Raw genomic sequence first — 16,310 nt, 5'->3', positions numbered from 1 at the left:
GCTGGATGCCCTTCCTAACGCCAACCACTCCGTGAGTGTAGTGGGTGCTTTTTACGTGCCACCTGCACAGGTGCCAGGCGGGGCTGGCAACGGCCACGGTCAGATTGGTGTATTTTATGTGCCACCGGCACGGAAGCCAGTCGAGGCGGTGCTGGCATCGGCCACGAGTCGGATAGTGCTTTTTACGTACCACCAGACCAGGGATCCTGGCTGGTTCAATTCGATTTCGATTTCGATTTCCCCAACATGTCTTCACAAGCAAAGGGGGTTGGCATCGGTGCCTGTCGTACGGTCGCATTGGAGTATTTTACGTGCCACGGCCGCGAGTCGGATAGTGCTTTTTACGTACCACCAGACCAACACACACACACACATACACTCATCAATATATACATATTCTTAGCATTCAAATGCATGCACATACACACTCTTTTACTCTCAGGTTTGTATACTTACATTGTTACATTATACATACTTGTAAAACATACTAGAGTACGTGTTATCTGTATGTATAATGTAACAGTTACAGACACATACGCACAGCACACCTATGCCTAGCACTATAAACACACGCGTTATTTTAACTTGAAGGACACACGACATACAATGTACATCCCGAGCAGTACAGACACACATACATTTAACATGATAAACACACTCTCATATACTCAGTTTTAGTGACACACATACATACACACACACCAAGCAATGTAGACACGTGCACAAACACCTATATCTACACACTCATAATACACTCCTCACACACACACACACACACATGTACACACTTTTTCGCTTTTATTTCTATTGATTTAGTTCTTTAGCTAGTTGCACCATTCTTGGCACAATCAATATTATTATATTCCATTTTTAAATGTAGTCGCTGATAAAAACAATAGAAAATAGTGTTAGATTGGAGAACTCTTCTGTGTTGAAGTTAGTAATTGTCTTCTCTGTGATGGAAGAGTTAGAACAGAAACAAATTACATTTTGACTTTTTTTTTTTTTATCCTTCTTTTTTGATTATTATTTCACTGTTGTCATCTTTCTCTTGTGTCTGGCATAAACTCCTCTTACATACTCTACAATACTCCTCTTACACCTTCTGCATTAATTCTCTTGTTATACACTCTGTACCACGCCTGCCATTGTATAATACATTTTCCATTACTCCAAACATGTTTTTTTTATTTTTATTACTGCTGCTTTTGTGGTACGAGTTTTCTTATCCTGTGCTATCCATGTCTCTTTTTCTACCCACCTCTGAAGTATTTACCTTAGAACAGGGCAAGAGTAAAGACTAGAATATTTGACAGAGGACCTAAAGCACTTTGGTTCATTATTCATCTTTTTACTAGTGTTAAATAGATGCAGTATGCCCCAATGGTTAAAAACTTCACTTTACAACGAGATCCAGTGTTTGGTCCCACTGTGTTATCTGCTTGGGCAAATGACATTTTTTGGAACCTTGGTTCAACTCATATCTTGTAAATGAATTTACAAGGAAACTGTATAGAAACATCAGCCTTGTCACACATTGTGTCAGGTAAATCTACCTGAGAATTATATTAGGATACACGTCTTTGGCAAACTTAGCCACATAGATGTTAATTCAACAAGCCAAGTAATTCAGTTGATCAAACAAATCTTGGAAAATTATGTTTTGTCTAAGAGTGTAAAACAATAGTACTCAACTGTTTTTTAGCTATGACCCCCTTTGATTCCTGTCTTCCTCTACTGGACTTCTATAGCCATTTGCTGTTTTAAAATCCTATTATATTTTAATGACTGTCTCCCGTGCCGGTGGCACATAAAAAGCACCATCTGAACATGGTCGATGCCAGTACCCTCATACTGGCTCCTGTGCTGGTGGCACGTAAAAGCTCCATCCGAACGTGGTTGATGCCAGTACTCTTTGACTGGCTCTTGTGCTGGTGGCGCATAAAAAGCACCATTTGAACATGATCAATGCCAGGCCTGTAAAAAAGCACCCACTACACTCTCAGAGTGGTTGGCATTAGGACGGGCATCCAGCTGTAGAAACATTGCCAGATTAGATTGGAGCCTGATGCAGCCATCTGGTTCGCCAAACCTCAGTCAAACCGTCCAACCCATGCCAGCATGGAAAACAGATGTTAGACGATGATGATGACTAAATATTATTGGGAATTGTATTTTAAAGATTGTTAAAATATGTTGTTTATTGTGGAAGTATAACCAGGTTCTTGCTCATAAATTTTAACAAAATCTTATATTATTGACGCCCCAAGAGTCATATGGACTCTGGTTGAGAACTACTTGTGTAAACCCTCTGTATTTATTTGCATGTTTGTAGTTAGCTTTATAAGTCAAACATACATTCATCTGTTAATCATGTTTAAATTTAGATTTTTTAAAAATGACATAAGTTCAAAGAACACAGATACAGATAATAAAACCTTTGTAGGAATCTAATCTGCATTTCGGTTTTTTTTTTTGCGCAGTTGGTAACATTAAGAGGCAATGTCTAACTTTATGATCAGATAGATACATTTACTTTCACTGTTTAGAAGTTTCTCATTAACCCTTTTGATACCAACCTGAGTCCACTCTTTGTTTTAATTTACAAGCTTCCAGTTGTAAAGTTATCTGCATTAAAATCTTCTACCAAAATCTCGTGTTTTCTTCAAAACACCATTTTAATAATGATGTGATTATTTTTAGAATATTCTTTCATTTTTCAAAATTAATTGAAACAAATGCAGTTTATTGTTGAAGCAAAAATAACAAAATGGTTAACATGAGAAGCGACCTAAAATAAGCCCTTCCTTCAGAATACTCTGTCAATTGATGTTCCAATCACCGGCTTAATGACAAGCTTATTTTTCTAAATTCTTCCATATTTTCAAAATTAATTCAACTACTACAAGTAGTGAATCTCAACAGAAATATAGTAACAAAATAGTTAAATGGTTGGTTAATGAACTCCTTGAACTACCTCAAGAAATGACAGTCTTATGAAATATCAATTATTTTTGTGTACAATGGAACACAGTTCTACATCTTCTCTGTTGTGCCAAAGTAATGAATCCTCTTGTTTCCAATCCAGCTGAGACCACTTCTGGTTCTATAGTATGAACTTCCTGTTCTAAAATGATTTAAATTAACATAATAACAAATGATAATAATAACAAATATTATAATACGAAATGTTATTTTTATAAATTTCCTAATTATTTTCAAAATTAATTGAAAAGTAAACAGCTTAAAGAATATCGTGTTGGAGATATTGGCTTGTTATTTTGTTATCATAGAATTAGTAGATAAGTTAGGTTACATGAGTGATATAGTTATTGATGACTGATACTAACAAGCCGACTCCAGTGGAATCGGTGGAAAACATTTCGGGAGCTGATACTTTTATTGGCCTTGGTTTGCTTCTTTCTATAACCAAAAGAAAGTATGTCAGGAGAGTATAGGAGAGACATATAATGCTGTTGACAATAGAGGCCTGAGCAGTTAAGGCTGGGTGTTTATGTGGCATGAAGGGGTGGGATCTGCCAATATTTGCATTGTAAACCTGAAGGAAATATTGCCTGCGAGTGTGAGAGATGAGAAAGATATTACGTAATGGATCTAAGAGGAATGTAGTGCCAGTAGAGATATCCCAGGGGCAATGGCAAAAGATTGAGACCTCTGGAGATATGCTAGTGAGATCACAGTTGTAGCCTGTACCAGGGTGGCATAACCAGCCAATTCAAAAATACCTTTGAATCATCAGGTGACATGCTGTGCTTCAGGAGACCTATTGAGTCAAGTAAAATCAAATCACAATCAAATGGAAATTGTAGTTGTGGCTGATGCCATTGCTGTCTGACTGGCTCCTGTGCCGGTGGCACGTAAAAAGCACCCACTTCACTCTCAGACTGGTTGGCATTTGGAAGGGCATCCAGCTGTAGAAACATTGCCAGATCAGATTGGAGCCTGGTGCAGCCTCGTGGCTTGCCTGTCTCCAGTCAAACCATCCAACCCATGCCAGCACGGAAAACGGACGTTAAACATTGATGATGATGATGACCGATGTTGATGTTACTTGAAGTAGTGTTAACCCATTTGATGCCAACTGTCTTGAGACTGCCTCTGGTTCTATGATATAAACTTCCTATTTTAAAGTGATCTAAATTAAAATCTTCCATAAAATTTTCATATTTGTGTTCTAAACACCGGCTTAATAAAGACAAAGTAATTTTTATAAATAGTTAATTATTTTCAAAGTTAATTGAAATGAAGTCCATGTATTGCAACAGAAATATGGTAACAAAAGGGTTAATAATAGCAGTCTGCATTTTATTCTTGTCATTTAACTTCAGTTTAAGCTTGTTCAATCAGATCTGTGGCACTCATGTAATCCATTCCAGCTACATTCATTACGTTTCAATTTACTCAAATATTATATACACTGATTACATTAAGATTGTAGAGCAAGTTTATCATAGTCTGTCTGTTTTTCTTGCTAGCATGGGTTGGATGGTTCAACAGGAAACCTTCAGTATCTGGTTTGGTATTGTTGGATGCCCTTCCTTATGCCAACCACTTACAGTGTTTTATACATATGTTATGTAAGGTATAGGTTAGAGGTGCTGAAACCTCTAGCGGATAGATATATCCAGAAGCACTCCTGGTAATTACCTCAGTAAGTAAGGTCCTTGTTATAAGGTATATGGCAGTAGGTAATTTAAAGGTAAACCATAGTCTAATGTATATATAGTCAATAAGAAAATGGAGAAATAAATAACAATGAGAAGAGGATGAACCATCCACCCTATATATATATATATGTATAATAATCAGGCAATCTAGTAGCTCTGTATTGGCAAGACTTAAAAAAATATAGAAAAAGTAAAAAGGGTACAGGGAACTTGCCGTGAGGACTGGAATATCCAACATTTCGGATTCAATCCTTTGTAAGGGGACAGAGAAAAAGAGAAAAAAGTCAGTTGACATCCTCTCAGCTTTACTTTTTCTCTTCTTCTTGAATCTGAAACGTTGGATATTCCACTCCTTGCAGCAACTTCACTGTACCCCTTTCACTTTTTATATACATATATATGTATGTATATATAGTATGTGGATGTCTCCTTGTCTTGACATAGCGTGGTAGTTGTAAATGAGTGTCACTGTCTTACAAGCAGTGTCATTTGTTTCCAGTATTCTGCCTAAGCATACCTGACCATAGAGATATACTTCCTTGCTTGGAAACAGGTGAGGGTTGGTGATGGGAAAAGCATCTGGATGTAGTAAATCTACTGCAATAAACTGTCCATTTCCTGTAAGCATAGAAAAGAGGACATTAAGAACACGATGGTGAAAATTATGGCAGAAAGTTTCAACCCATTAGCATTTAAACTGACCATATCTAGCCAAAATATTCTGTTTTGTTTAAACTGACCAGATCTGGCCTCACATAACTACCCTACAATGTCATTCTAAAAGTATAGTGACATCATTGAAATCTCAAAGCTACAAGATAATTCATGATTAATTCAAAATAATGTGAATAAATAAGTATTACGTTTGACTGAGTAATCTGAATGCTTATGGGTTACTTTTTCCTTTTTTTTTTAATTTTTAATTTTTTATTCTTTTTTTTTTTTATTGTATCAGAACTGGAAGCAGTCCTGGGCAGTTTGGGTATTGAAAAGGGTTAAATGAGAGTCAAAGACATAACTGAGGAAATAATTGAATTTGGACATTTTACAATAGATTTTTATCAATACAGAATTGACTTGCCAAGAAATTAGAAACATACTCCTGACAACTTTATGCATGTCTGTGTTCGTATGTGCGCATGTGGCTGAAAACTCTACGAGATTTTGTTGAATGGTTCAACTAATTACTTAAAGAATAAGATTTGGAAAGAAGCCATGTCTAATGTTGGCATTTTGTTGCAACTTTTACTTAATGATAAATTTTCATTATTAACTGTTTTGAGACCAACCCTGGTCCTATAGTGCAAACTTCCTATTTTAAAGTGATTAAATTACAGTAATCCTGTGCCATATATCATGGTTTATTATTTAAGTTTACGTCAATCCCTCCATGGTGTTGTTTTGCATTTATAATAAAATTGATATATACAAATTCATTATCATTATCATCGTCCGTTTTCCATGCTAGCATGGGTTGGACGGTTCGACCGGGATCTTGGAATTCAGGAGGTTGCACCAGGCTCCAGTCTAATCCGGCAGGGTTTTTACAGCTGGATACCCTTCCTAACGCTAAGCACTCCATGAGTGTAGTGGGTGCTTTTTACGTGCCACCAGCGCAGGTGCCAGAGGAGTGGCAACAACCATGATCGGTTGGTGTTTTTTATGTGCCACCGGTACAGAAGCCAGACAAGACGGCGCTGGCATCGGCCACATTCGGATGGTGCTTTTTACATGCCGCCGGCACGGGTATCACAACTACAATTTTCATTAATTAAAAAGCATACACATTACAGTACTGTTTCTACTTTGCAGATTTTCAGCTATTGCCAGCCCTGTCTGGCCCCCATGTCGGTGACATGTAAAAGCACCATCCGTTCGTGGCCGTTTGCCAGCCCTGTCTGGCCCCCGTGTCGGTGGCATGTAAAAGCACCATCCATTCGTGTCCGTTGCCAGCCTTGCCTGGCCCCCGTGCCGGTGACACGTAAAAGCACCATCTGTTTCGTGGCCGTTTGCCAGCTCTGTCTGGCACCTGTGCGGGTGGCACGTAAAAAGCACCCACTACACTCACGGAGTGGTTGGCGTTAGGAAGGGCATCCAGCCGTAGAAACACTGCCAGATCTGACTGGGCCTGATGAAGCCTTCCAGCTTCACAGACCCCAGTTGAACCATCCAACCCATGCTAGCATGGAGAACGGACGCTAAATGATGATGATGATGCAGGGTGGGTTGGGGTTGGAGCGTAACACTCACGATAGTTGAGGGATTACGGAAAAATCTTTCCATTAATATTTCATGTTAATTTATGCTCCAAACACAAGTTTTAATGATGACAAAGCTACTTCATTAAAGTCTTATTTTCTAAATTAATTCAAACAAACAAAGTGTATTTCAGCAAAAATAGGGCAACAAAGGATTAAATAGAACAATACCATATTTTCAAAAATACAGTTTATTACATTTTCTGAGACATTTCTTCTCTTTTTTTTAATTTTTTTTTCTCAACGTTGTGCAATTTCGCTGCTTTTCTAACCAGTCAGGCACCACATAGAGGCTCTTTCTTGGCTGGCACCAATTAAATATATTGGTACTATTGCTTCTCTTCCCTTTTAGTCGTTATTGATTATTTCCATGAGTTATAATTACCTCCGTCACACTCTCTCTTTATCTCTGGTTACATTAAAACCCAACTCTTTCATTAGTCTCCACTTCTTAACCACTAAACAAATCACAGCAGTGTTTCGTCCAGCTGTCATCATCCATTGTAATTGTATCATTTTTCCTTTGCTTTAGCTGCTGCACTCTTAATCATTTAGAATCCCATCAGGAAACCCCGGCAGATCCTACTCCAGTGTTTCCTCCAGAACTGCTGACAATATTTTCTTAAGTCTGACCCTGTCACATCTCCATCTCGCTTCTAATGGATCCTTCACAGAACTCTTACAATTTCATCTCAATGTGATTGTAATGACCTACACATCTTAGGATCTTGACCACATGCACACAGGCCCACACCTTCTCATGCACATACACACACACTCACATACACATAAGCACATGTACACAAACACATGCATACACACAGCACATTGACAAAAAACACTTCAGCTTTAATGGATGGTTTTGGTCTGTATCAATCTACACAAATGTTAACTACATATTCATCATCATCATCATCAACAACAATAGTTTGCATCCCTTTTCTGTTGCTGAAATGGGTTCGGCAGATCATGGTAGACTGGAACAGTTCTTAATTGGCATTGCTGCCCACCAAGATGTGTTAGAGACAATATCTTACTTCTGTGAACCATTTTTGATATGATATCTATGACTAGTTGACCTTGTTTTACTAACCTTGCTGTGCATTATAGAATCCTGCCTAGTTTATCTCCATTTGTTCATTTACTAGCATCAGAGAGTTAAAAGGGGCAGTGATAAAAGAAAACCAGTAATAGATGTGAGAGGGTGATAAGAGATAGTGATGGGTGAATGTAAGAGAGTAGGAGTGATGGATAGCAGTGAGGAATTACAGGGAAGGATGTAGTTTGTAACAAGGAAAGTGATTGGTTTGCAGCAAAGAAGAGTATTGGTAGGAGAGAGATAACATAGACAGTTTCAGGGGTTTGCTGTCCCTCATTACATAGGTGGTGTTATAGGGGAAGGATAGTGATAGTAGGGAGACTACTTCATTGGAGAAAGGCAATTTTTCTTTTTATTTTTGTGTTTGTGTATGTTTGGTAAATTCCTTCCAGCAGAGCCCATGTCATGGCTTTTTGTCCGCTGGTTTATGGGAGCATCATATAATCTACCCTTCATTCTGCGATCATCAAAAAATCTGCCATTCATTCTAAGAGCATCATGCAATCTGACCTTCATTCTGAAGGCATCATACTGTCTGCCCTTCATTCTCAGAGCATCATACAGTTTGCCCTTCATTTTTTTGTTACCTGAAATAGTAATAAATTCCTCATCTTCTCCACCCAGTTCTTATTCTGGCACTTATGCTTTTGGAACACCCACTTCCACTGCTAATTAGGTTACCTAGATAACTAAAGCTATCAACTACGTCTTGGTAGCATTCTGGACATTTCAGAGATTTTATTTCACATGTACTCTTACTCCAACTTCTTTGCATATGCCACATATGAAGTCTACCTTCCTTGGCAATCTGCCTGTGATCCCATTATTACATCTTGTGCATCTGTTGTTTACAGTAGGTGCACCTTAGGAAATTCCTACCAATTCTTTTTCCATGTGTCAACCTTGGCCACTTTCCCAACCACAACAACACAGTATTGGGTTTTCTTTTCTTCTTTTTTTTTTTTTACCTTTTTGCTAACTAAACTTTTAGTCTTTGTTACATCTACTTTAAAACTTTTCTCTAGTTGAATCCAGCATAGTGGAGTTCACATTGACTACTGATCTTGAACTCGTCTGTTAGGCAGATGGAAGCTCAAAACTGAGCCTTGATACACACCATTCTGCATGCTAAATTCCACAATGAACTCATTGATTCTTACCTTGCACATGGCACCTATAATCATGGCTAGAAATTCTCTCACAGACCATTTTTTTCTAATTTTTTTTTGTAGCAACCACCAGACAACAGAGTATGAAACTCTGCCAAAGCCTTCTCCAGATTAACAAAAGTTAGGCAGACTGGCTCACTCCTAGCTATGTACTTCTGTAGCTGTCTCACTAAGAAAACATTGGCAGTGCAGTGTGCTGCATAAACACCAACTGCATCCCATTTGGTTGATTTTCTTCCTAATCAGTTGTGCTTTAACTCTTTTGGTAACTTTCATGACCTGGTTGGATGCATCTGTATTGATGTCTTTCCCCCCTCATACTTACTCCTTATTTAACAACTGCACATAACATTTGCATGTCACTTTCTTTTTAGTTTTATCAAGGACAAACATGCTGGTGTCATTCTCTGTACATGTAATTTCAGCATCGTAATCCGGTCCTTTACACTTCCTTGCAATTCAGAACATTGCTTACCTCTTACCTTCTGTCCTCTTCCATCCAGTCTTTTTGAGCCTGTTTTGATCTACAGTACCACTCCATCATCATGTGTGGAGGCGCAATGGCCCAGTGATTAGGGCAGCGGACTCGCGGTTTTGATTCCCAGACCGGGCGTTGTGAGTGTTTATTGAGCGAAAACACCTAAAGCTCCACGAGGCTCCGGCAGGGATGGTGGTGATCCCTGCTGTACTCTTTCACCACAACTTTCTCTCACTCTTACTTCCTGTTTCTGTTGTACCTGTATTTCAAAGGGCCGGCCTTGTCACTCTCTGTGTCACGCTGAATATCCCCGAGAACTACGTTAAGGGTACACGTGTCTGTGGAGTGCTCAGCCACTTACACGTTAATTTCACGAGCAGGCTGTTCCGTTGATCGGATCAACCGGAACCCTCGTCGTCGTAACCGACGGAGTGCTTCCATCCATCCATCATCATGTCCCATTCCATCTGCAAAAATATTTCTCATTTAAAATATCATACATGCATGGAGTTTGGATTTTATGCACCCAACAAAGTATTATTATTAAGCTTAAACTGTTGCTATTGTAAAAAGAAATGGGGTGGAATGGTGACACGGATTGAATGGTTTGACCGGAACTAGCAATGCCAGGAGCTATACCAAGCTCCATTGTCTATACTGACATGGTTTCTACAGTTGGATGCCCTTCCAAACACCTGCCACTTTACAGAGAGTATTGGGTGCTTTTTACATGGCACCAGCACCACTGCCTTTTATGTGGCACCTGTGCCTTTCATGTGGCACCAGCACCAGTGCCTTTACACACTATTTTCTATTATGTTTTTCTTCACTCTTCCTAGCTATCTTGCTTCCTTTACAGGTAGAGACCATTTTCACTGTTCATACTGACTGAGTCTGATATAATGCCAACTAAATTGGTCTCTGCTAGAATTATTGTTTAATTCTAATTTGGGATAGTTTCCAACTGAATTATTTTGGCATCGACAATATTTATACAACTTTCTTTTTCTGGGAATGATAATTTTATGTAAACCTTCACCAGCATTGTTGTTTATTTTTCTCATCTCAAGATGTTCACCATAAGGTGTAGGGGTATGAATTTCCAACAATTCTAAGTTAGTATGTATTTTGGTGTCTTATACCTGTTTCTTTTTTTAGACTGTGACTTGCTAGGGAAGTACCTTCAAGAATTTTTAGTCAAATCAAGTGACCTCAGTAATTTTTTGTTGTCTTTTAAGCCTAGTACTTATTCTATCACTCTCTTTGCCACAACCGCCAAGTTATGGGAACTTAAACACACCGATACCAGTTGTCAAGTGGTGATGGGCGACCCCCCCCCTCACAAGCTTCTTTCAGTTTCCATCTGCTAAATCCACTCACAAGGCTTTGATTGACCCATGGCTATAGTAGAAGACACTTCCCTCAGGTACCATGCAGTGAGACTGAACCTGAGACCATGCAATTAATTGGAAAACAATCTGGTTAACAAAAGGGTAATGGAATCTTGTGCCAAGACTAGGTAATTTTTATTGGTAAATTTTGTAATTGATTTTGTCATCAAAAGTCCTGTAGGCAAGTTCTCCAAGTGAAATTCTTATACTGTTGTTTATGTAGAGATATCATTTAACAAAAATATACAAAGCTTTCATTCATTAAAATTTCTCATGAAACACAATTGAAACTCTGTGGTAAGTGTATCATAGGATTTCATGTGTGGGAAATATTGCAGGCAAAGATTTTTAGTGGTTTAATCTGGCCAGAGGCTTCTACTATTTCTTCCTTTTTTTTTTTAATGTTTGTTTTATACTGATTGAATAGATGTGTGATAGCACCCAACCTCCTTCAATTTCTACAGCAAATATATGATAATTGTCAGTGATTTTTGATGCAAATACCCATCACATGTGTGTTTCATATGATACAGGCTGGAATTCATTGTAATATGGCAAGATGAGTTTAGTTTATAAATAAAAACGAGTTTGAAGAGAAAAATGTAAATAACTTCTTAATTTTGAATTTAGCAAATTATAAACTGAGTAAACAGCTTCATATCCTGTTCTGGTGTTTATTGATCTATTTTTATTTTATTTTACTTATAGATGTGATTATTTATTCAATCTCAGGCAACTCAAATATGTCGCAGTCGATTTCTCATTACAGTGATGTTTTCTGGGAAAGACAACATTAGAATAGAACTGTCATTAGAAATTATTAAGATGGTGTGGAAGGCTGCTACTGATGGGTATTGGTCGGGGTAGTCAGGGAGGTGGTGGGTAGGATGACAAATCCATGCTTGTGGACACTGTTTATTTTGTTATCGCATGGGAAGAACAAATGTTTAAATAATGGGGATATATGAGAAGATATATTTCATAGTCACAAACGATGGTGTTGGTGAAATATTTCTTCGTTTTCATTATGATCATTTTTACATTAATTTTCTTTTCCTTGCTAATTTTGGATTGGACAGAACTATAGGATTGTCATTTTGATTCTTGGCAATTTAATTCAGTTCTATTTATGAAGGATTTTACTGGGAGCTTACAAGGATTACAGTGTAAAAGAATATATATGTGTGTGTGCATGTGTGAGAAAAGTTTGTGGAAAGTAGATGGGAAAAGGATGAAAGCTGGCATTTGAAAATAATTGAGTAAAAGATGGCTATTTATGGTAAGGAAAATGGAAGATTTAGTTTAGCTAAACCTACAGACAACTTCATTACTTAACCCTCATTTTCCCAGCATTCATGTGCTAAGGAGGGGAAAAAGGCAATGGGTAAGCAACACAAATTCAAAAATGGTTGTTGATAAAGAAGGTTATAGGACCATTACAGTAAAGAGATTGTCTTGTCTACAGCAGTACTAAAGAGTACTCACTCTTTCTCTATATTTGCTATTCTTTTTATCAGTATTAAATGGTTTCCTTTACAGACTGGAGAGAACCTCTGTGTTATTTCTTTATAGTCATACATTTCTTTTCCAGAGTAGGTAGAAGAACCAGAGTTGGGCGTGGGAGTAAAAGATAAAAATCCAGATTAATAAGTAATAAGAGCATGGAAGAGAGACTGTTGGTGTGAAAGGACATCTAGATGAGGGTTGTTGGTAAGGGTACTGGATAAAAGCAACATAAACAAGAGGGTGGCAAAAGAGATCCAGAGTGATAGAAGTGAGGTGATAGTGTGTAAAATAAAGGAACCAGCTACACAAGGATTGTTGATAAGAGGTGGAATACAAATGAATGAAATGATGAGGAAGAAAGAGAATAATAGGAGGAGAATCAGTGATTGAGAAGTTCTGGAAATGAGTGATGCTAACAACGTTTGATTATGGAAGAAATGATGCAAAGGAGAAAGATAGCTAATAATAAGGGTGCCTGATCAACTAAAGCTATAGACAAAAGCAGGGGGGGGGTTCTGTTATCTCTGATTTGTTTTAATTTGAGATAAGAGAATATCTTGAAAGATTTGTCCCCTGTTTTTTTTTGCAGGTCAAGGGCTTAATGCAGCAGCCCTTGCATTGGCTTATGGTGATATGTATTCATGCTAAAATTTCGAAGGTTTTTGTTTAGTTCTTTTATCTTGTTTCAGTCTTTGGGTTGTGACCATTCTGGGGCACCACCTTGAGGGATTTTTTGTTGGATGAATCGACTCCATTACATATTTTTTAAGCTTGGTACTTATTCCATTAAGTTATGGGGTGTATAAACACACCAACACCAGCTGTCAAGCGGTGGTAGGGGTCAGACCTAAAGACACACACTTATAGATAGATATGTACATGATGGGCTTCCTTCAGTTTCCATCCACTAAATCCACCCACTAGGCTTTGGTTGGCCCAAAGCTATGATAGAAAACACTTACCCAAGGTGCCATGCAGTGGGACTGAACTCAGGACCAAGTTGGAAGCAAGCTTCTTGCCACACAGCCATCCTTTACTATGTGTATTTTTTACATGTTCGTTCTGTAGATTAAGAGTGTTAAACCAGAAATAATTGACCAGAATCACCAACATTTCTTGGAGAAATTATGCTTAATCATGTAACTTGTCTATTATTTATTCATCCCACTGATTTTGTGCTGCTATAAATAAGATTTTATGTTGTAAAGTTAAAGCAAGCCTCACTGATTACTCTTAACTATCTACTCAGCTGAATGTTCTTTTCTGTTTTCTTATACCCTGCTTGTTTGTTCACTTGAAAGTCAGGCATCTGCCAGAGCTTGTTCCTGGTCATTGATAAAAGAAAAAAAAACCAACAAAAATCTCAATGTTCTAACTTGCAGTATTTTTTTTATGGTTCGACATTCCTGTAATAGTTTTATTGTTTATGGAGCCATTTTCTGTTGCTGCTTACTGTTCCTTATTCATCCTCTCAAAATATCCTTTATTCACAATAAATTCTTTTTGTATTTTTTTAAAATTTAATCAAAGAATAATTCATTCTAATTTTGGTACAAAGCCAATAATAGTTTAGAGGGGAAGAGCATAGTGAATTACGTTGACACCAGTATGTGATTGGTACTTAATTTTATTGACCTTGAAATATTTAAAAGGCAAAGTTGGTACAGGCAGGATTTGAACTCAGACTGCAAAGAGTCAGAAAAGTTTCTGCCAATCATTTTATCCAGTGCAGTAACAATCCTGGCAGCTTAACATCACGACAAACAAAATGTTTAGTGATATTCCATTTGCCACTACTTTCTGCCAAATTCTGCCAAGGTCAACTTTGCCTTTCATCCTTTCAGAGGGTCAATAAGTTATGTACCAATTGCATACTGGGGTCAACATAATCAACTTAATTCCTTCCCCCAAATTTGAAGCCGTGTGCTTCCAAATAGAAAGGATTATTATTGTTATTATTATTTATAGTTTCCTTTCATTATAACTTTATTTCAGCTGCCTTAGTGCTGGGCATCTGCTGGAGGCCAAGAGTAGCAAGGGCATTTTTGTTTTGCTATGCATGCTACAATTATCACCACATTTATTCCACTTTAGATGGAGAGTGCTTTCCGTAGTATATGGGCTGTACCCATCAAGGTTATCTTTTGGAGTTATTAGGGTGTTTATTATTATTAAAGTGGGGAGACAGCAGAATCATTAGCATGCCAGGCAAAATGCTTGGCATCATTTTGGCCATCTTTTCACTCTGAGTTCAAATTCTGCCAGCATCCACTTCGCTTTTCATCCTTTCAAGGTCAATAAAATAAGAACCAGTTGAATACTGAGGTCAATGTAATTGACTTAATTCCTCCCCATGAAATTGCTGGCCTTGTGCCAAAATTTGAAACTATTAATATTCTAGTAGCTTATTCTTAAATATCTTTAAAAGATTACAAATTTCTTAGCAAGATACTATTCAAAGACATTAATGCGCAAATCGGTTTAGTATTTCATTTATTTTATTATTTTTAACCAACCAAATCTAGAATGTAATTCAGAACCGTTTACAGTTCCAAATCCAAGTTTTATTTCTTTGGTTTGGTTTTCTCCTTTTGCGTTTCGTAATTTGATTTGACTGGTGAAAAAAAAATAAATAAAACCATTCCATTTCAAATAGCAGTCACCTGTCACACAAACCTCCTCGGAAGCTACTCACGTACAGGTGCTTTTATTTCAGTAAGCTTACACCTTAAATGTGCATGGAGTTAAGCAAACTGATCTGTGTCATGTTACCATACTGCTACCTTACGAAGGAAAAGGATTTTTGTATCATAATCTCCGCTGAACATCCATTTTAAATTCCTACTTCTTTCTTTCTCTTTACCTTCTAAGAACAACTAAATTTTTTTTTTTTGGTATTTTTTTACTTTTATTTATTTATTTATTTATTTATTTATTTTGTTTCCATCGAGCATCACTTGTTGAATTGTCAACTAGCGTGACTTTCTAAGTTGCCACAGGAAGTATATGGAAAAATACCAAGCTGGCTATTCATTCATTCTGTTTGCCTGTGTATGTATATACGTCTATGTATGTATGTATTTGTATACGTATGTGTATGTATGTGTTCATGTTACACCAGTCTATTTGCAATATTTACTACTAAAGTCACTCTGGAATTAGGAATAGAGACGGCAGACACGATATTGGATGGAGGAAGTAAAGCTAAACACCTCTTGCTACTGGTTCTAATCACCTCTTTGACCGAGTCTGTCATTTATCGACAATGGAGAATAATAGGTGGTCTTCTCTGGAACAAGACAGGCTCAACCAACATAAATATGGTAGTAATCTTCATACATGAGTATGCTTGTATATGTGTGTATGTCTCTCAGTCTGTCCGTCTGTCTACCTATCTGCTATCTGTCTTTCTATCTAGCCATCTACCTGTGTATCCATCCCTCTACTTCTCCATCTATCTGTCTGTCTCTATCTACATGTAGGTGTGAAATATGCACAGTTTGTTTCATAATTAATGGTAAATTACCTTCCATATTTGTTGGTGTACATTCATTGACATAAATGCATACACACACACACATACTTTTATACACACACACACACACACTTTTATACACACACAGACACACACATTAAAAAGTTTACGGTTAATGAGGTGAATTAATCATTTGAGGTGATGTTCTACATCTTGTATTTTAAACAACATCACTAATCTTATTCC

General features: G+C 37.4%; 1 protein-coding gene across 10 annotated transcripts in view; it reads left to right on the top strand.

The window, feature by feature from the left end:
• Positions 1–16,310, top strand: part of LOC115209078 (adenosylhomocysteinase-like 1) — a 469,217-nt gene that overhangs the window by 320,516 nt on the left and 132,391 nt on the right. Inside the window, exon 1 of one of the 10 annotated variants that reach the window (XM_029777183.2) lies at positions 15,756–15,912. The exons of the other annotated variants lie outside the window; for them this stretch is intronic. Coding sequence (XP_029633043.1) covers positions 15,855–15,912 — 58 coding nt within the window. The 5' untranslated portion in view covers positions 15,756–15,854. Of the gene's footprint in view, positions 1–15,755; positions 15,913–16,310 lie in introns of those variants that run through there. 10 annotated transcript variants of the gene reach the window in all.

The sequence above is a fragment of the Octopus sinensis genome, linkage group LG3 (genome assembly GCF_006345805.1).
Source record: "Octopus sinensis linkage group LG3, ASM634580v1, whole genome shotgun sequence".
NCBI classification, from domain to species: Eukaryota; Metazoa; Mollusca; class Cephalopoda; order Octopoda; family Octopodidae; genus Octopus; species Octopus sinensis.
Note: the sequence above shows the minus strand (reverse complement) of the source record. Positions and strands in the feature narration are given on the sequence as shown.